We start from the raw sequence: 20,744 nt of genomic DNA, 5'->3' as shown, positions 1-20,744 counted from the left end.
TTTACTATGCACGTAGCTGAAGAAAGCCTTTTTGTTGTTTTTAGCATCCCTCGCTAACCTCACCTCGTTCTCCGCTTTAGCCTTCCTGATGCCATCCCTGCAATTCTGTGCTACCTGCCTGTACTCTTCCTTTGTTACTTGGCCTTCTTTCCACTTCCTATATGTGTCCTTTTTTGTTTTCAGGTCATCCCTAAGCTTTTTGTGAAGCCACATTGGCTTCTTCTGTTGTCTTCCACCTTTTCTTCTTGTTGGAATTGTTTGTGATTGTGCCTTGAGAATTTCCTTTTTTAAAAGTTCCCACCCATCTTGGACTCCTTTTCTCGCTAGCATTGCTTGCCATGGGACCTTACTGATCATTGTTCTGAGTTTATTAAAATCAGCTTTCCTAAAATCCAGGGTATGCGTTTGAGTACACTCGGCTTTTGCTTCCCTTAGAACCAAGAACTCAAGTACAACATGGTCGCTTTCCCCCAGAGTTCCTGTAACTGCTACTTTATCCACTAAGTCATCTCTGTTGGTTAGGATCAAGTCAAGGATAGCCGATCCTCTAGTTCCTTCCTCTACTTTCTGTAGGAGGAAGTTATCCGCCACACAAGTCAGGAATTTCCTGGAGGGGCCATGTTTTGCAGAATTTGTCTCCCAACAAATATCGGGGAAATTGAAGTCCCCCATTACTACTACATCATGCTTCCTTAAAACATTGGCTATTTGCTTTTCAAAAGTTTCATCCTTGTCTTCTCCTTGATTGGGTGGCCGGTAGTAGACTCCGACCACCAGGTTCCTTTTATTCTTTGCTCCATTTATTTTGATCCAGATGCTCTCGATGGGGCTACCAAGCTCCTCCTCCTGTATTTCTGTGCAGAGATATGTATTTTTCACATACAGTGCAACCCCGCCTCCCTTTCTGTTCCTCCTGTTCTTTTTGAACAAGTTATATCCTTCAACTGCTGTATTCCAGTCATGAGAGTCATCCCACCAAGTCTCAGTTATACCTATCAAGTCATAATTTCCCTCCTGTATTAAGAGTTCAAGTTCGTTCTGTTTGTTTCCCATACTCTGGGCATTAGTATATAGACATCGAAGACCATGTGCTTCATAGTCTGGCTTTCTTCCTACCTGTGTCTGAAGACTATTATTGGGCGCTATCAGAGCTGTTCTCTCCATTGCAGTGCATGCGCCTACGTCCATTGTTACCCCCAACATTACATCTCCCTTCCCCGTAGGATTCAGTTTAAAGCCCTCCTGATGAAGTTCTTCATGCTGTGGCCAAACACATTCTTCCCAGCCTTTGTGAGGTGCAACCCATCCCTAGCCAACAGCCCATCTTCCAGGAAGTATAGCCCGTGGTCCCAGAATCCAAATCTCTCTCGTCGGCACCACCTTCGTAGCCAGTCATTCACCCGGAGTATTTTTCGTTCCCTTTCTATCCCTCTTCTAACTACTGGAAGGATGGATGAGAAAACTATCTGGGCCCCAAAGTTCTTGAGTTTCCTTCCCAAAGCTTCAAAGTCTGACGTGATCTCTTCGTAGCTCCGCTTGGCGGTATCATTTGTTCCCACATGGATGAGAAGAAAGGGATACCTGTCAGTGGGCTTTATGAGTGCAGGCAACCTTTCAGTCACGTCTCTAATCTGTCCTCCCGGGAGACAACATACCTGGCGAGTCCACGGGTCTTCGCGACATACTTGGGTCTCGATCCCACGCAGCAAGGAGTCTCCCACTACTACCACTCTTCTCTTCTTCTTCTTGTAGGCCTGGGTTTCATCGCCTCTGTTTGACTGACCTTTAGCCTCTTGCTCACTCTCATGCAGGTTCCCCTGTGATTCTTCCTCTGCAGGCTGTCCTCCAGTCTCATCTGCAAGTACCTGGAATCGGTTCCACAGCTCCACCGCTTCCACTGGTGCAGAGTGGCGTCTAGTTCTTCTTCTCCCAACTGTCACTGTTTTCCAAGGAGTATCCTCTACTCCATTTTTCTTCACCTCAGCATTTCCCACTGCCTCATCTTGCTGTTGCTCTTCAAGCTTCTGGTCTGCCCTTTGCTGCTGTAGTTCCCCCATTCTGTCCAAGAACTCTTCGTGTTCTCTTATTCCCCGGAAGGTCGACAGTCGCCGCTCCAGTCCACTTACTTTTTCTTCCAGCAGCGTGATCAACTTGCACTTGTTGCAGGTGTAGGCCATGTTGTTCTCAGGCAAGAAAACAAACATTGCACACACCTTGCAGGTCACCACCACTGGAGAGTCTTGTCCTTCCATAGCCTCTTCTCCCTTTTTGTGTCTAGCTTTGTGATTGTTCTAGACTAGCCTGTGCCTGCTCCTCCACTCAGTAGAGGTTAAAAGCAGAGTCCCACTGGTGTGGAAGTGTGTGTTACAAGACAAATAAATGGGGAAAAGTTAGTTAAAAAAATAAAATAATAATAATAAAAAATGTTAGGGGCCTCCCCCTTGACCTCCCCTGCCGAACTCCCCTGGCCAACTCCTGTTCGCTCACTCTGGTCGCTCGCTGTCTGGGAGCTTGCTAGCTTCTGTAGTCCCTGGACCAGCTGGAGCAGCTTGCTCTGCTCTGCTCTGCTCTGCTCAGCTGGGAGGCGGGAAACAGACTGAAGCTTCCCGCCCAGTCAGCTGCTGGGAGTACTCAGGCCACACCCCTCCAATTCAGTTGGAGCTCTCAGAAGCACCTGGTGAGCTCACAGCCAGTCAGAAGGATAAAGGGCAGCGCCCTGGGCTTCCTGCAGCCCACTTACCTCTTAGCCTCCGTCTCCTTTGTCTCCTTTGTCTCTTCAACCACTGCAACTCCCCTGGCCAACTCCTGTTTGCTCCCCCTGTTCGCTCCCCCTGTTCGCTCGCTCTGTTCGCTCGCTCTCTGGGAGCTTGCCTGCTTCTGTAGTCCCTGGACCAGCTGGAGCAGCTTGCTCTGCTCTGCTCTGCTCAGCTGGGAGGCGGGAAACAGACTCAGTTCATATTCATATTCATTGCCTCGGTGATGCTATCTAGCCATCTCATCCTCTGCCATCCCATTCTCCTTTTGCCTTCAATCTTTCCCAGCATCAGAGTCTTTTCCAGGGAATTTTCTCTTCGCATTAGGTGGCCAAAATATTTGAGCTTCAGCTTCAGTATCTGTCCTTCCAATGAGCACTCAGGGTTGATTTCCTTTGGGACTGACTGATTTGACCTCCTTGCAGTCCAGGGGACTCGTAAGAGTCTTCTCCAGCACCACAGTTCGAAAGCATCAATTCTCCTGAGCTCCTTATAGTCCAGCTCTCACAGCCATACATTACTACTGGGAAAACCATAGCTTTGATTATACAGACCTTTGTCGGCAAGGTGATGTCTCTGCTTCTTACTATGCTGTCTAGGTTTGCCATAGCTTTCCTCCCCAGGAGCAAGCGTCTTTTAATTTCATGGCTACAGTCACCGTCTGTGGTGATCTTGGAGCCCAAGAAAATACAATCTGTCACTGCTTCCATTTCTTCCCCTTCTATATGCCAGCAAGTGATGGGGCCAGATGCCATGATCTTCATTTTTTTAATGTTGAGTTTCAAACCAGCTTTTGCACTCTCCTCTTTCACCCTCAACAAGAGGCTCTTTAGATCCTCTTAGCTTTCTGCCATTAGGGTGGTATTGTCTGCATATCGGAGGTTGTTGATCATTCTCCCAGCACTCTTAATTCCGACCTGTGATTCATCCAACCCGGCGTTTCTCATTATGTACCCTGCATATAAGTTAAATAAGCAGGGCGACAATATACAGCCTTGTCGTACCCCTTTCCCAATTTTGAACCAGTCGGTTGTTCCATGTCTGGTTCTTACGCCCACCAAATTCACCCCAACTGGACAGTCCAGAAGGAGACCACGGTTGACGGTATCAAAAGCCAAAGAACGGTCCAGGAAAGCTAACAGGGCTGCACTCCCCACACCCATTCCCCAGCGTAAGCCATCTACCAGGCCTGTTAAGGATTTTTTGTCCCCAAACCAGGCCTGAACCTGGATCTAGGATTGGAATGGATCTGAATAATCGCTATCTTCCAAGTCTACCTGGATTTGAGAAGTTTTTATTAGTATCGTTGCTATTTATTTTATTTCTATACTGCCCTATAGCCAAAGCTCTCTGGGTAGTTCACAAAAACTACACACACAATACAAGATAATAAAAATATGACATAAAATCTCTAACATACAAAACATAAAACAATTTAAACAGCTAAAACAGTTACAATACTGGACCTGATAGATAAAACTCACATAAATGTCCAATCATATGCCATACAATCCTGGGAGCAGAGAACAGTCTTAACCCGGGACTGAAAACATGACAGCACTGCTGCCGGTTTGACAGTCTCTAGTGAGAGCATTCCAAAATTGGAGGGCCACCACCAAGAAGGTCCTCTCCCTTGTTGCCATTTTCCGATCCTCCCTCAGAGGAGGAAGGCCTCTGATGTTGATCATAGTGTCCAGGTAGGTTCGTGTCAGGAGAGGTGCTCCAGCAGGTACTGCGGTCCCAAGCCATGTAAGGCTTTATAGGTTAAAACCTGCCATTGAATTGGGCTTGGAAACATGCAGACAGCCAATGTAAGAGGGCCAGAATTGGTGTTAGATGCTCAGAACTTCTGGTATTTGTTATTACTCTGGCCGCCACATTTTGCACAAACTCCAGCTTCTGATCAGCCTCCAAGGGCAGCCCTATGTCGAGTGTACCTGTGGAGATAGGGCATGGAGCTGGGACACCAGCTGAAGCTGGTAGAAGGCACTCCATGCCACCTGAGCCCCAACTGAGAGAGATGGCCCCAGGAGAACCCCCAAGCTATGAACCTGCTCCTTCAGGGGGAATGCAATCCCATTCAGAGCAGGCTGAGCACCCTCCATCCAGTCAGAAGTACCACCTACTAACACCATCGCATTTTTTTCTGGATGGGGCTTCAGGTCATTAGCCCTCATCCATCCATTGTCAGCCAGGCACAATTTAGCACATCCACAGCCTCACCTGAAGAAGATGAAATGGAGAAGTAGAGTTGCATGTCATCAGCATCCTGATGGCAGCACACTCCACACTCTGGATGACCGCGCTCAACCGATTTATGTAAATGTCAAATAGCCTGGGGGACAAAACCTACCCCTGTGAAGCCCCATGTTGGAGAGTCCACGGGGCTGAGTAATATCCCCCAAGCACCACCTTCTGGAGCTGACCATCCAAGTAGGAGCTGAACCACTGCAATGCAGTACTCCCCACTTCCAACCCAGACAGTTGCCCCAGAAGGATACCATGGTCCACAGTATCAAAAGCTGCCGAAAGATCAAGGAGAACCAACAGGGGCACATCCCCGTCTCTCGCAAGACACAGATCACTACACAGAGCGACCAAGGTTGTTTCTGTGCCAAAACCAGGGCTGGCCCCCAGCTGAAATGGATCTAGGTAATCAGTCTCATCAAAGAGTGTCTGGAGCTGGTTGGCCACCACCTGCTCGAGGATCTTGCCCAGGAAAGGTCCTTTGGGCCATCAGCCTACAGTTGTTAAGATCTTCTGGGTCCAGGGAGAGTTTCTTCATGAGCGGCCTCACCCCCACCTGTTTCGGACAGCACAGGAGCACTCCCTCTGGCAAGGAGGCATTAATCCCCCCCGGCCCAGCCGGCTCTTCCCTCTCTGCTGGTTTTTATAAGCCAAGAGGGGCAGGGATCCAATCTGGAAGTGCTTCCTCGAACCTGTCCAAGCACCTTGTTGACATCCTCGAACTGTACCAACTGACACTCATCCAACAAAAGTGGACACGACTATGTTCTGCTTACCTCACCTGGTTCACCTGCTACAACCCTGGAGTCTAAATCCTGGCGGATGCAAGATATTGTACCTGGAAAGCGCCTTGAAAACACATCACAGCAGGCCTTTGATGGGTCCATGGTGTCCTTAGGGCCAGCATGAAACAAGCCCTGGACAACCCTAAAAAGCTCCGCTGGGCACCACAGAGAGGACTTAACAGAAGCTGAGAAATATTGTGTCTTTTGGTGCCCTAATTGCCCCGGAGTATCCTTGAGCATAGATGCTTACCACTGTTTGATGATATCTGCTCGGGTTTTTCCTCCATCTGAACTCAAGCCATCTCCTATTTTGTTTCATTGCTCTCAGCACCGGAGTATACTGCACAGCCGTACAAGCTCTACCATGGGGAGGGTGCTGAGGGGCAATTGTGCCAACTACCCCAATCATTATCGACCAGGATTTCGACAGGATCCCCAGCCACATCAGTCAGAACCCTCCCGACAGGCGTCTGGATCCAATAGCCTCCAGGGCCAGGCCATCTTAATAGACCCCCACCCTTGCAGAGCGTAAAAGAGGCCATGAGTCTAAACCTCAGCAGGAGGTGATCAGACCATGACAAAGGACCAGTTCAAAGTCCCCCACCTTCAGATCCCCATTCTTATGACTGGCCAAAAAAGCCAAGTCTAGTGTGTGCCCTGCTGCATGAACTGCGCTGAGGACACATTGGGACAATCCCAAGTTGTGAATCCTGAGCCGCCCTCAGCATGAACGTTGATGTCCCCCAAAACCAGCAGCCTGGGGGCCTCAGCACCACATCTGAGACCACCTCTGCCAGCTCAGCCAGGGAGACTGCTGGGTAGCGGGTGGACGGTACGCCAGCAGAATCCCAACTCCTCCCAGTTCACCCACCCAAGTCTCGTTATACGTGACAGATCAGCTGCCTCATCCACAGTGAGATTATGGACCACAAGGGAGATCTTATTATGCACTGATCTAGCATGTAAAAGCAGCATTCAGAGACCCCAGGACAGGCAGACAAGGCAGACAGGGCAGCCATCAAACCTGTGGGTGTGAGGAGGACCGGAACATGGCACTGCCTGCGCCGTGGTCCCCTTACCTGCCTAGCCCACCTCCCAACACCATAGAATCATAGAATAGCCGGGTTGGAAGGGGCCTACAAGGCCATCGAGTCCAACCCCCTGCTCAATGCAGGAATCCAAGTCAGAGCATCCCTGACAGATGGCTGTCCAGCCTCGTCTTGAACTTCTCCAGTGTGGGAGAGCCCACCACCTCCCCAGGTAATTGGTTCTATTGTCGTATTGCTCTAACAGTCAGGAAGTTTTTCCTGATGTTCAGCTGGAATCTGGCTTCCTGTAACTTGAGCCCATTATTCTGTGTCCTGCACTCTGGGACGATCAAGAAGAGATCCTGGCCTTCCTCTCTGTGACAACCTTTCAAGTACTTGAAGAGCGCTATCATCTCTCCCCTGTCTTCTCTTCTCAAGGCTAAACATGCCCAGTTCTTTCAGTCTCTCTTCATAGGGCTTTGTTTCCAGTCCCCTGATCATCTCTGTTGCCCTCCTCTGAACCCTCTCCAGTTTGTCTGCATCCTTCTTAAAGTGTGGCACCCAGAACTGGACACAGTATTCCAGATGAGGCCTAACCAGTGCTGAGTTGAGGGGAACTAGTACTTCCCGGGATTTGGAAGGTATGCTTCTATTAATGCAGCCCAAAAGAGCATTTGCCTTTTTTGCAGCCACATCACATTGTTGGCTCATATTCAGCTTGTGATCGACAACAATTCCAAGATCCTTCTCACTTGTAGTGTGGTTGAGCCACGTATCCCCCATCTTGTAACTGTGCATTTGGTTTCTTTTTCCTAGGTGCAGAACTTGGCATTTCTCCCTATTAAATGTCATTCTGTTGTTTTCTGCCCAGCGCTCCAGTCTATCCAGATCACTTTGAATTTTGTTTCTGTCTTCTAAAGTATTAGCTATCCTGCCCAATTTGATGTCATCTGCAAATATGATCAGCATTCCCTGCACCTCCTCCTCCAAGTCATTAATAAAAATGTTGAAGAGCACTGAGCCCAGGACTGAGCTCTGCGGTACCCCACTCGTTACCTCTCCCCAGTTTGAGAAGGTCCCATTGATAAAACCAGATCTCCCCCTACCTGTCACTGCACTGATACCCCCCCATCCCCCCCTTGGCCCATGTCCTTTATGTCAGGTACATAATCATGACCTAAGAGGCAACCAGTCCCCTGCCAAACATGCTAAACAGCAAAACTGGCGAAGGGGTTAGGGGGTGGCCTAGCCCTTGTGCCCCCCCCCAAAGAGGCTCCCCCCACATGATCCAGAACCATGTTCAGAAATTGAAGGCCAGACGTAGAGTGAGCACAGGTTGAGGGGTCTAGATTGGCTTTTTCCCAGGTTGGGCCCAACCACCACCTCTTTAGGGGCAGTCAGCTCTATTCCCTCCCTCAAAGAAAGATGGATTACATCCGAGATCCAGGCACTCAGCCCTGTCCTGGCAGACTTTAAACGCCATGATGGGCAAGGTTCTAGGACATGGGCTGGAGGGCTCAGTCCTCCAAGACGTTTGTCCAGATCCTCAGTTGCAGAAGCTGAAAAGTCTCCATAACAATAGGACCAAATGGTGTCCTAGCTGCATCTGTTTCCATCTATGTTTACCTGGATACATCACCTGTTGTTAATGTGAATACTGATTTGAGAATTCCCATGTTCATCCGTATATAACCAAAACTCCATCACCAACAGCAAGGAGAAGACCTGGAGGAACCCAAAGATACACAGAAGTGCAATAAAATCTCCAGAAAAAAGAAAACCCTTAGCAGGGAACGAACCCCCAAACAGCCCAATAATAACGACATGGACTGCTGAGTGAGTCAGAGGGGAAAAAAATCTGAAAAAATAAATATCTCTTTCCCATATCTGCTTTATTGTTACATTCCCCCTTATTGCCTATTTTATCAGAATTATATATATTTGGGTTATTATACCTTTTTCTCCTAAATGATATTTGTCTACACATTTTTCCCATTCTGTTAAACTCTTGTACTTTGCCTTCTTATCCTTCTAATTCTTATAAATTTACTGATTTGCATCCATACTAACCATGACATTCCCATACTTTGTACAGGATTATTCCATATTTGTTGTGGTAAGAAATATGGAATGATCTATCAGAAACCTGATCAATAACAGCAAAGAAAAGGATTCCTGCTCTTCCTAAATCAGTTCTTATTCAAAGTGAAACATTTTAAAAATAACTCTGCTAAAACCAAAGCAAAAGCAGGTCTTTTTCTATATTATGGGATGGAAGAGGCTGAAGCTGGGAGGGCGTGGCTAATGGCAGCCCGACAGTGTAATGCAAACTGAATACTGCAGGTCAGACAAGGAGCTGTTTAAGGCAGCTAAGAAATGCAAAATGAATGAATGAATAAATGAATTCTCTGATATCTGCGAAGATCCCCATTCTTCTTGAACTTCTTTCCACTGATATGGTTTCTTGCTTGTGTGAATTCTAGTAAAGGAGTTGCCCAAATGGGACTCTTTACAAATTCTAAATGTTAAAATTATTCCCACTCTTCTTTGATGTGGACTAAGGTTGTATCTCCTACTATAACTCTTTCCATACCCAAACTTTCAAATTCCTTCTCCTCTGCATGCATTATTTGATGATACTTGAAGTGTCTCTTCAAACTGAAACCCTTTCCACATTCTAAGCATGTAAATCGTTTCTCTGCTGTGTGGGTTTTTTGGTGTGATGTCAGGTTTGAGCTCTGAGCGAATTTTTTTCCACACTCCAAGCACTGAAATGGTTTCTCCCCTGTGTGACTTCTTCGGTGTAATATAAGGCCTGAGTTTGACCTGAAGCTCTTTCCACACTCCAAGCACTGAAATCGTTTCTCCCTCGTGTGAGTTACTTGATGACAAGTGAGGTGTTTCTTCTGAGTGAAGCTCTTTCCACACTGTGAGCATGAAAATGGTTTCTCCCGTGTGTGAATTCTTTGATGGGACATGAGGCGTCTCTTTAAACTGAAGCTCTTTCCACACTCTAAGCAAGGAAATGGTTTCTCCCCTGTGTGAATTCTTTGATGGGATATGAGGCGTCTCTTTAAACTGAAGCTTTTTCCACACTCTAAGCATGAAAATGGTTTCTCCCCTGTGTGAGTTCTTTGGTGTAATATAAGGCTGGAGTTACTCCTGAAGCTCTTCTCACACTCCAGACATTTAAAAGGTTTGTCCCCTGTGTGGATTCTTTGATGGTACACGAGGCCAGAGTTTCTACTGAAGCTCTTTCCACACTCTAAGCATGTAAATGGTTTCTCTCCTGTGTGAGTTGCTTGATGAGAAATGAGTTGTATCTTCTGAGTGAAGCTCTTTCCGCACTCCAGGCATTGAAATGGTTTCTCCCCTGTGTGGATTCTTCGATGATACACAAGGCTAGAGTTTCTACTGAAGCTCTTTCCACACTCCAAACAATGAAATGGTTTCTCCCCTGTGTGGGTTCTTTGATGATACAAAAGTCCTCTTTTGTTTCTGAAGCTCTTTCCACACTCCAAGCATTGAAATGGTTTCTCTTCTGTGTGAATTCTTTTGTGTTCCATAAGGTGTGAGCTCTGACTGAAATATTTTCCACACTCAGAGCACTGAAATGGTTTTTCCCCTGTGTGACTTCTTTGGTGTAATATAAGGCATGAGTTCCACGTGAAGGTCTTTCCACACTCCAAGCACTGAAATGGTTTCTCTCCTGTGTGGATTCTTTCATGTGACAAAAGATTTGATCTCTGAGTGAATTTTTTTCCACACTTCAAGCATTTAAATGGCTTCTCCCCCGTGTGGGTTCTCTGATGATACAAGAGGCTTTTTTTTTCACTTAAGCTCTTTCCACACTCCAAGCATTGAAATGGTTTCTGTCCTGTGTGAATTCTTTGATGTTCCATAAGGTGTGAGCTGTGACGGAAAGATTTTCCACATTCAACACACTGAAATGGTTTCTCCCCTGTGTGACTTCTTCGGTGTAATATAAGGCCTGAGTTCCACCTGAAGCACTTTCCACACTCCAAGCACTGGAATGGTTTCCTTCCTGTGCGGATATTTTGATGGTGCATGAGGGCTGGGTTTTCAGTGAGGCTCTTAAAACATGGTTTCTCCTCTGTGTGAGTTGCTTGATGAGAAGTGACTTGTATCTTCTGAGTGAAGCTCTTTCCACACTCCAAGCACTGAGATGGTTGACATCTGGCTCCTTCCGACAACACCTTGCATGGTTTTCCTTCATTCTCACTCTCCTGCCCATCACATTCTGGAAGGAAGAGAGGCAACTGGTAGCAGCAGAAATGAAAAACAGAGCCTGAAATCCAAGAACTAGCAGTTAACTGTCCTGTAGCAGCAGCTATTCTATTAGTGGTTATATAATGAAACATATAGAAAGGCAGAGAAAGAAACATCCTGGAAAAAAGCACGTGTAAAGGAGCTGATCTTAGTCCAGAAGCAGAAGCCCTGGTAAAGGTGCAGGATAAAAGCCTCATGTAGAAATGCCCAGGGTCATAGCAGAGGGGGAGATGGGACTGTATTATATGTTCTTAATTGTATGCAAACCACCTGGGAGCCTTTTTGACTGAAGAGCAGGGGGGAAAAGCTTAAATAATAAATGAAATAAAAATCAATAATGGCAGTTGTGATGACTGAATGGAAACAAAAGATATTTAACGAATCATACTGGGTGGCAGTGATTGAGAACCAGTATTGTGCAAAGTGCTGGACTGAGTCCATAGAGACTGAGGCCCAACTGCCACCTATGTAGTTGATCAAGGAGTTTGACCAGTCGGCACCTGGGTCCACACAACCTGCTAACCCACACTGAGTGGTTGGGTGTGGGCTGATGGTTGGACTGTGGGTTGTTTGTTGAACTGTGGGTTCAACAAACAACCCACATTCAATAACAACTGTGACTGTGGGTTAGCGTGTCATATGAATATCCCCAATATCTCTAAGCCAAGGCTATCTTCAAGGACTTAAACGATTTATTTGTTAAAACTATACACTGCTTTTCTACATAAAAGGCTCAAGGCAGCTTCTTATTACATCTAATCAGAATAGCCCCAGCCACGCCGCTATGAACTTCTTGGAAGTGGGACTGGATGCAATTCTGCATGCATTTGCTCAGAATCATGTCCCAATAAATTAAATGGGGTTTGTTCCCAAATCACAATCCTCCATCTTCAGAGGCAGTGATTGTGGTCAGGCACCATCATTATCCACATTCACTGGCTGAGTATGGGTTGAGTGTAGGTTGCTGTTGAATCGTGGGTTGGTGCTGAACCATGGGTTATTGTGCTGTCTGAACCCAGACGTGCTAACAAACCATGGTTTGTTAATTATGAACAACCTACAGTTCACAACCCAACAACAAACCATGGGTTCTCTTCATAGGTTGTTCATGGTTAACAAACGTTGTTTTGTTAGTGCAACTGGGTTCAGACAAGTCAATAGCCTGCGTTTCAACAACAATCCACAGTTCAACAACAATGCACACTCAACCCATAATGAACCTTTGACTGTGAATTCTTGAGCTGTCTGAACCCAGCCACTGGGTCTGTGAATAACAGCCACTTGGAAGCAACAGCTGGGTGGAGCTAATGGAGGCACACCTTCTTTCTGGGCTTCTCGGAAACCTTTCCCTGGCCCCTGGGGGAAGCAACATGGTGGACCTTTTGTCCTTTCCAACTTCTTATATTCCTAAGTCTGTATGTGTGATTGGAGCCTTCAGGCATCCAATCCACTTCCTCCAGATGCAGCCGCTGAAATCCAGGCCTGACATCATCTACTGTGTCTTTGACAAAGGTCCACCAAGCAAGGGTGACTTCAGTAAAGACCGTCGAATAGACCTCCCCAAATAGAAACCACCTGAGCAGGAAGAGGACACTGGCTCCTAAAATGGAGTAAGAGTGCAGAAAGAGGCTGTAGTTATTCTTTATCCCTTATAATTTGATTGTATCAACCCAGAGAATGGGGGAACCTTACCCACAGAGGCCGTGATCCCCAAATTCTCCTCCATGATTTCCCTGTGCAGGGCTCTTTGGTCCTGATCCAACAGGGCCCACTCCTCCTTGGTGAAATGGACAGCCACCTCCTCGAAGGCCACCTGGAAGAGGAAACATCACCTGTGAGCAAAATCAGAACAGAAATTATGAAGCCAGGGCTAAATCTGCACGTGTGGCATTCACAGCCTCCTTTTTGGGCAACTTGGATGGGAGAAGGGACAGATCCTTTCGGGCCAGGAGATGTGCAAGAAAAAGAGGCACCCAGGCTGCCCCCTCCCGTGTGGACATTCCCCTTACCTGATCCAGTCGCACAGAAGCTGTTTCCGGCCCAACATGACGAAGAGAAGAGCTACTATATTTTGCCTCCATCCTCAATCCGTCTCCTGTGAGGGACACAGAAGATAAAGGTGGATTGATTTACTAGCAACTCTATTTCCCATCCAAATCTGCCTGGACTTCATGTAGCCTCAACTGCACCATCTCCACACTCCCTAAGGGGGCCCAGACCCATCAAAATGGCTGAACCAGGACTCAATGGCCTTGGAATGTGATCTCACTGACTGGAGGGCAGGGGTGGGGTGGGGGGATGATAACCATGTGGGAGGGAGAACGGGGTGGAGGATGTGGAGGAGGACAGAGGAAGAGAGACACAGACATACAAAGGGGTACAGACAACCCCCTCACTGTCTGGCTAGGTCAGTTCCTGGTTCACATTGAGAAGTTATTTCAAATTGCTCGCAAGGACAGAAGTGACAGCGGCCTCTATATATCAGTGGTGACATCCCAGATATTAACAAAGCTGAGGTTTGGACAGGTGTGTGTCTAGCTCCCTCTCTGAGGAAAATTTGAGTTGATGAGAAAAAAGAAAACCAAATGGAGTGGGGGGAAATATCCCAAAGCAGCCTCTGAAGAACTGGGACGCTCTGTGGGCACTGATTGCTGACTGACTCTTGGAGGGGGAAATATAAGAAAACTGGAGTGTGGGGAATGGGACCCCGAATGGGAACACTCGACACTGCAATGTTTTGTTGCACTGGTCTACTTCTTTATTATCCATATACTGCACATTTAACGCAGGTTGGATCCCATGGTGAAAAATGCCCCTTGAATCCTCACCCAGCGAGGTGGCACTTCCGTCGCCCCCCAGCATGGTCAGCAGCTCCTGTCTGGTGCCTGCTGGAGCTGTATCTGTCTCAGGGAAGTCCATGGCCTCTCCTTCAAGGGAATCCTGAGCCAGAGAGAACAGAGAGGTTTGGAGAGGGAGAGAGGGAGGGATTAGAAGAGGAACATGCCGGACAAGTCTTCGGTCAGAGGTGGACCACCCTCGGTGATTTCCAAAAAGTGTCAGCAAGCGATGGGGACTCTTATGACATCCTTGCCATGTTTCCCAACCCTTTGAACCTCCCAGGATGAAACAGTCTCACCTGCTGTTCTGCCTGCTTCTTGTCCTGTGCCCGACTTAGGAGGAACCCTTCTGCCAGGGCCACTGCCTGGGAAGTGGTGTCTGGCCCACATTCCCTGACCCAGCTCTCCATCTCCGGGGGTAGGATAGCCAGGAATTTCTCCAGGATCACCAGGTCCAGGATCTGAGCCTTGGTGTGTTGCTCTGGCTTCAGCCACTGGCAGCAAAGATGGTGGAGTTGGCTGCAAAGCTCTCGGGGTCCCTCGGCCTCCTGGTAGTTGAACTGTCTGAAGGGCTGGCACTGTATGTCTGAGCTGAGGGTGTCTTCCCCCAGCATGCTCTGCATGGTGCTTTCCCAGAACTCCCCACTGCTCTCAGCCTTGATGGCATCAGAGCCTTTTCCTGTTCCTGAGTCAGCTGGGTCCTGCTCTTCCATCTCTAATCTGGGCTCTGGGACAAGCAATAGTTCCTGTCTTCTGGCCCCTCCGCCAAGTTCTAGGACTGCCTGAATCAGCTGCACTGCTGACTTCCACAACGCAAACACGTCATTCTGTGAGTGAACGAATATATGCATGAAGCAGGAAGGAAGATATTTGACAAAGAAAAAGCAGACAGGATTCTGAGAATGACCAGGTCGTCTCCCTATAGGAAAGGCAGGTGATTGCCAAGACTCAAGCGGAAACTAGAGAATGTGGTGAGATGGACGGTTCCTTCACCAGAGCTGCACAGTCCAAAGCCTGCATTTGTTTAGAACCAAAGTGTGAGCACAGCATCCCCGCCCACTGGCCTCCCTCTAACATTTCCCCCTCTGCTCACACTCTTTTCCTGCCATCCCTTCATCCCCCCTTCCCACAATCACCGCTTCCACTGCCTCTCCTTTCCTCCACATCCCCCCTCCTCAGCCCAACCCCTCCTCTTGTAACCGACTATGCAAATGTAAACTATCTTGAAACCAGTCTCAGTCCATGCCCAGACAGCATCTCCTGTTGAGGCAGATGCTGTCAGGACCCTCTAGTTTATCCCAGAGCAGCACAGACACTCCACTACACTGATTGGTTTAACAACATGAGAGATCAGTAAGAACTTCCCTACATACATATTTTTCTTGATCTTTGTTGCATACAGTTGTGTTGCTTGTCTGATCTCTGATCTTCATCAGTTTATACTCTGTTAACCCAATAAATCTTTCTATGTGGCCGTGGAGGTGGATCTACAGCACAAAGAGCCAGGGGCTTTGAGGCTTCCTTCTCCATCTCGGGGCCTCTCCGCTTCACCTTCTTCCCTCCACAACACACCACCACCACCATCACACAGACACCCTGGCCTTTTCCACCACTGGCCTTTTCCCCACTGCAGCCCTGAGGGTCGCCTCCGCCCCATTGCAAAGACAGCTCACCAGATCCCGCTGCAAGGGGGGAACCTAAGGACACTCCGCCCCACATGGATGGGAGGGGGCAGAGCAGGAAGACGCTTCTCTAGGAATCCAGAGTTCCTCATTTTAACCCCTTAGACGGAGTCTGCCAGAGAGCACGCAGCAGAAGCATCAGAGCATTTACTCCGGATTAACTCAGACTCCGGATTAACTCTGTCAAGCAAACACTTTTCAACGGGCAGACCCAGAACAGTACCATTTACATTTACGCTAGGTGGGCATCATTCATGAGATGAGAGTCAGACAGTGGAGGCTGGTGGCTTTGATTTCGGTGGGGCTGTGAATGCATTCTGGGTTTCAGTCAGAACCAGCCAGAACTCTAAAGGAGCTAGCCAAGGCCAGAGTCAGTTGTATTGTATTTGACTAATAGCCATTACAAACAACGTAACTTAATACATCGTGAAATAACAGAACATGGACTTAAGTCAAGCTAAAGAATCAGCTGCACTGTTGACAGCAGTAGCATTCAGACTGAAGCCACAAATGTGTTTTGTGGCCTTAGCAAATGGGCTGTTTTGCATGTAACATCAGCATCCCACTCTGAGAGTAACCAGCAAATCTGCACATCGATACTTTTACCCTGTAAAGATGCTGAGATCTGTCCCAGGAGTCTCTCCCAGGGGATTTGATGTACATGCCAGTACAGTACATAACGTGAGGTATCCTCTACCGCTCCCAGACCATGGATCCAGAGCCGTAGGTTCCTTGCAGCATGCCTCCATCTTCCATAGCTATCCAAGGTGCTGAACCTATTTGGGGGATAGGGTTCAGCACCTCGGATAGCTGCTTCCTGGATCTGACTGAAACCCAGAATGGATTCACCGGCCCACCAAAATCAGAGCCACCAGTCTTGACTGGAGAGTTAGAGAGAGAGAGAGAGAGAGTGAGTGTGTGTGTGTGTGTGTGTACGCTGATGATGCAGCCTCCCTTTAAACCTCATCTGTAATGTGGGCCGTGTTTCCACGACAACAGGAGAAGCTAATGGAGGAGTACTGGATTTTTTTAAAGGAATCAGCTTTGCTGCACTTCAGTCCATACAGGGCTCCATTAGCAGGTTCTCTGCAGCAGTAAAAATTGCTTCACAGAACATACAGCTTGGTGCGTTGGGGTTGGAGTGAACGTCATCTGACTGGTAGGGGCTGCTCAGGCAATAAGAGAGGCTTCCCCCCTCCCCCTTTCTCCTTTCCCTGAAAGTCCACATACACCTGCATTTCAGGAGGAAGCCTCACTGAGCACAATGGGAGTTACTTCCGAGTAGACACGCATATGTTTGTGTTGGGAAAGGTGGGGGGAGAACACAAAGACGGAAACCAGCCCCCATTTTAACCCGCAGGATCTCTATAAGGAATTAGTTTCTTCCTAATGCAATAAACCAAAGGAGAATCAGAGTCTTGAGATCACACTTTACTGCATTTAGGAAATTGGGCTTCAATCTGTGCCATGTCAGTTGAGGGGGATCTCAAGAGCCAGGCTAGAGGCTAGGAAGGGGAGAAACAGTGAGCTCTAGGGGGTGGGGGGATAGCAAGGCTGTGAGGGAGGAAGAAGGGCAAAGGGGAAGAGGGGAGGGAAAGAGCAAAGCTAGAGACTAGAAAGGAAAGAAGACCACTCTTGAGGTTTTCAAGGGGTTTTGTTGTTGTTTAAATTGGAAGGGGACAGGGAGTGGAAAGCTTTGTGGGCACCACCGGAGGTGCCCATGGGCGCTGCGTGAGGGACCCCTGATCTACACTTCAGAGGCCAGCCTAGGCTCCAGTGGGATGCTGGGGCTGGGAAAGAGGCTGGTGTGGGCTCGGTAAGCCCAGTCAGTGGGATATTGACAAGGGGAGAGGCGTGGCAACAGTTGCCGAGGGGGGAAATGGAAGGGGGGGAGATCCATTAAGTCAGGAGGCAGTTGGAGAAGGGAGAAGAGGAAGGGGAGAAGGCAGGCAGTGCTTTGGGGGAGAGAAGGTGTTTAAGGCGCGTGTGAGCGGGAAGCTGAGACGAGGAGCGGAGCGGATCATCCAGGGACAGAACAGCTGTGAGGAGGAGCAGGTAAGAGCTGGAGGCCTACTATGCTGAGTACATCCAGGCAGGTCACAGCTGGAGAAGGAAGCGCAGAGGCCCTGTGTGGGCCACAGCAAGGGGACTGGAGGAACCGCAAGGAAGGGCAGGGGCGATTCTGGGAGGGGGGATTGCTGTTATGTATGGTTACTCTTTCAAAATCAAAAGGAACTTAGTTAATATACCTCTGTTTTTCCGAATCCTTGAATTCCCCATGCAGACCCTTATTTAAACGAACCCGTGGCCCAGCTGCCACAGAGAGGTCAGGCGGTGGTGGTACTAACCGGCGTTGTGTCCAAGCTGGAAGGTGTCACTGGCACAAAGACCGCAGACGCTCAGGCCAGTGGGCGTCCTGTGGGCACAATGGAGAGCATGATTTCTGCAAGTGCCCCTGGTTGTTTGGGGCGGAAGGCTTGCTATAGGGAGTCCTCCTCTCTGCACAACGACGCCTGATTCCCATTCTCCTTTTTCTTTTCTGCAAGTCCACGTGCTACAGCAAGCAGCACCAAAGGGACGTGAACTTTAAGCGCATGCGCCGTCCTACCATCAAGCAAGCAGCAGTCGCTAAGGGAGCAGACTTTCTCCTTTGTGAGTACAGCCACAGCCAAGACACCAAGGCGACTGGGCCACTGGCAAAGAGAACGGGTCCACTCTTTGAACACAAGCGGCCCGCCTTGTACATGGCAGAATTCGGGGCCAGGACCCCGGAAAAGTGCCCCAACGGCTTTGCACTGCCTGAGGACACGTGCCTTCCCAGGGCTGCCCCAAGGGTCACTCGCGGGGTGAGGCGGAGAGACCGCTGGGCACCATGGCTCTTGCTCCTCAGGGTGCGTGGGATGGCAGCCTGAGAGTGTGCTCTTTAATGAGTTCCTCTCTTTCCAAGAGCCGGGCCAAGCAGCGGGAAGCAGGCAGACACCCGGACAGACCAGAGGAGTCTTTAAAGCAGAAGCACCACAGTCTCTCGCCCAAAGCACAAGCAGCAGCTCCCAAGTCGCCTCCTAGCCCAACCCCTTTTTCTGGCCAAACCTCAAAGCTGCCCCCACACAGACATGCCTCACAGGCAGAATAACTGATCTCAGAGCCCCCCAGTCTTACCTCCCCAGGTGGCTTTGGGAGCCCAGTAATGAGCATTCACTTCATTCCCGGCGGCCCAGAAAGTTCTCGTTCAGCACAGGACTTACTGCTTGAATACAGGCCTCCGGACTTGGGGGCGGGGGGGGTGGTTACTGGCCAGTGTCAGCCCCTCCAAAGCTCCCTCCCCTCTGAGCCAGGATGGTTTCCCGAGTGTGACATCTCACTTGTTCCACTGTCCCTTTCCAGTCAGGGACATCTGGCTCACAAGGATGGCGGCCAGATCAAAGCGGATGGCACAGACATCTGTCCCGCCTGCAGGGTTGTATGCCCCGGCTGTAGGCTTCCAAGATTTAGGGGTGCCGAGAAAGTGATAAGTCAGGTCCAGGTTTGCTTACAAGGAGATTTTTATTGAGTACTTACAGCGCACAGGCGTACCCAATGGTTGGATCAGGAAAAGCTCTGAACCCAGAGCTATGCTGCAAGATGATTTTTATATCAAGATGATTTTTATATCATACATGTAATTCAGGCATAGCAATGAGGTAATATGACAGGTACAAGCATTGTTAGAGTTTATCTACAACTTTCCCAGCATAACCTAGCAGTGCTTGGTAACATATTTGGCAGAAGCAAGACTATCACAATTTTCTCAGCATGGACACCTGTAGCTTAAGATAAACACAGCTTTATTCTCAGGCACATCCTAGGCTCTGATAAGATAAACAGTACCAGAGCTCGTTAGCATGGAATGTGCTGAGGGGGTCTTTGACTCATCTTATGAGCCAAGAGGCCTAACTGCAAGGAGCTGCAATTAATAAGCAAAAGCAGAGAGCATTATAGATCTCTAAGCATCTCTAGAACTACTGTTAACTTACTTAAAGGCCCGGGGGACTACATGGGCTATTTTCTTTCTTTGTGGCAGGGAGAGGAGAGGAAGGCACTCTTGTTTTTGGGAAGACTGAGGGTGAGTATAGATGCTCCAGAACCGCTGAAGCATTCTAAGGCCTCCTGTGAGGCCTTGGCAAGGCACTTTGTGGATAAAATTGATCGGATCGGGAGTGCTATTCCACGCGCCGTGGATACAGTTAGCAAGCGAGAGGCGGCCTGTGGCAAATTGGTTTTGTGGGATGAGTTCCAGCTTCTTCCTTTTGATGAAGTGGACAAGGTGCTTTCATCTGTAAAGCCAACCACCTGCTTACTTGATCCCTGACCATCGTGGCTCATTATGAGCTGCAGAGAGAGGCTGGGTGAGGGGATCAGGGTGGTGGTGAATGCCTCCCTTGAGGAGGGAGTGATGCCATCAGTCCTGAAGAAGGCAGTGATAAGACCGCTCTTTAAAAAGCCCTCCTTGGATCCCCAAGTCTTGAACAACTTTCACCCAGTTTCAAATCTGCCATTTTGGGGCAAGGTGATTGAGCAGGTGGTGGCGATGCAGTTGAAGGCACACTTGGAAGAAGCCGATTATCTAGATCCATTTCAATTGGGCTTCAGGCCTGGGCATGGGACAGAAATGGCCTTGGTCACCTTGGTGGATGATATGAGGAGGGCTTTGGATGGGGGTGAATGCTCCTTCCTTATTCTCCGTGACCTCTCAGCGGCTTTTGATACCATTGACCACGGTATCCTTCTGGACCGCCTGGAGGGGTTGGGCATTGGAGACACCATATTACAGTGGTTCTGGTCCTTCCTCTCTGGCAGGTACCAGAGGGTAGCACTGGGAGAGGAGGTTTCAGACCCGTGGCCATTCACTTGTGGGGTGCCACAGGGTTCCATCCTCTCCCCGATGCTATTTAACGTCTATGTGAAGCCGCTGGGGGCTATCATCAGGAGGTTTGGGGTGCGGTGTCATCAATATGCGGATGACACGCAGCTCTACCTCTCATTCAAATCTTCACCCAGGTTGGCCATAGAATCCCTGTCCAAATGTCTGGAGACGGTGAGTGGCTGGATGGGGAGGAATAAGCTGAAGCTGAACCCTGACAAG

The 20,744-nt window shown here is 48.8% G+C and overlaps 1 protein-coding gene across 1 annotated transcript in view; it reads right to left on the bottom strand.

Moving 5' to 3' along the window:
* Positions 1–18,218, bottom strand: part of LOC146356100 (uncharacterized) — a 33,183-nt gene extending 14,965 nt beyond the window's left edge. Inside the window, 13 exon segments of the mRNA XM_084830013.1 lie at positions 3,806–3,985; positions 4,620–4,690; positions 5,499–5,556; positions 6,390–6,459; positions 8,453–8,538; positions 9,390–11,074; positions 12,796–12,916; positions 13,113–13,198; positions 13,932–14,043; positions 14,240–14,767; positions 15,432–15,622; positions 17,971–18,038; positions 18,193–18,218. Of these exon segments, the coding sequence (XP_084686139.1) occupies positions 3,806–3,985; positions 4,620–4,690; positions 5,499–5,556; positions 6,390–6,459; positions 8,453–8,538; positions 9,390–11,074; positions 12,796–12,916; positions 13,113–13,198; positions 13,932–14,043; positions 14,240–14,767; positions 15,432–15,622; positions 17,971–18,038; positions 18,193–18,218 (3,282 nt within the window).
* Between the last annotated feature and the right edge of the window lie 2,526 nt (positions 18,219–20,744).

The sequence above is a fragment of the Heloderma suspectum genome, chromosome 2, assembly GCF_057233095.1.
Source record: "Heloderma suspectum isolate Gila_16-S chromosome 2, 16-S_ref, whole genome shotgun sequence".
Lineage (NCBI taxonomy): Eukaryota > Metazoa > Chordata > Lepidosauria > Squamata > Helodermatidae > Heloderma > Heloderma suspectum.
This window is presented reverse-complemented; position numbering and strand designations above follow the sequence as displayed.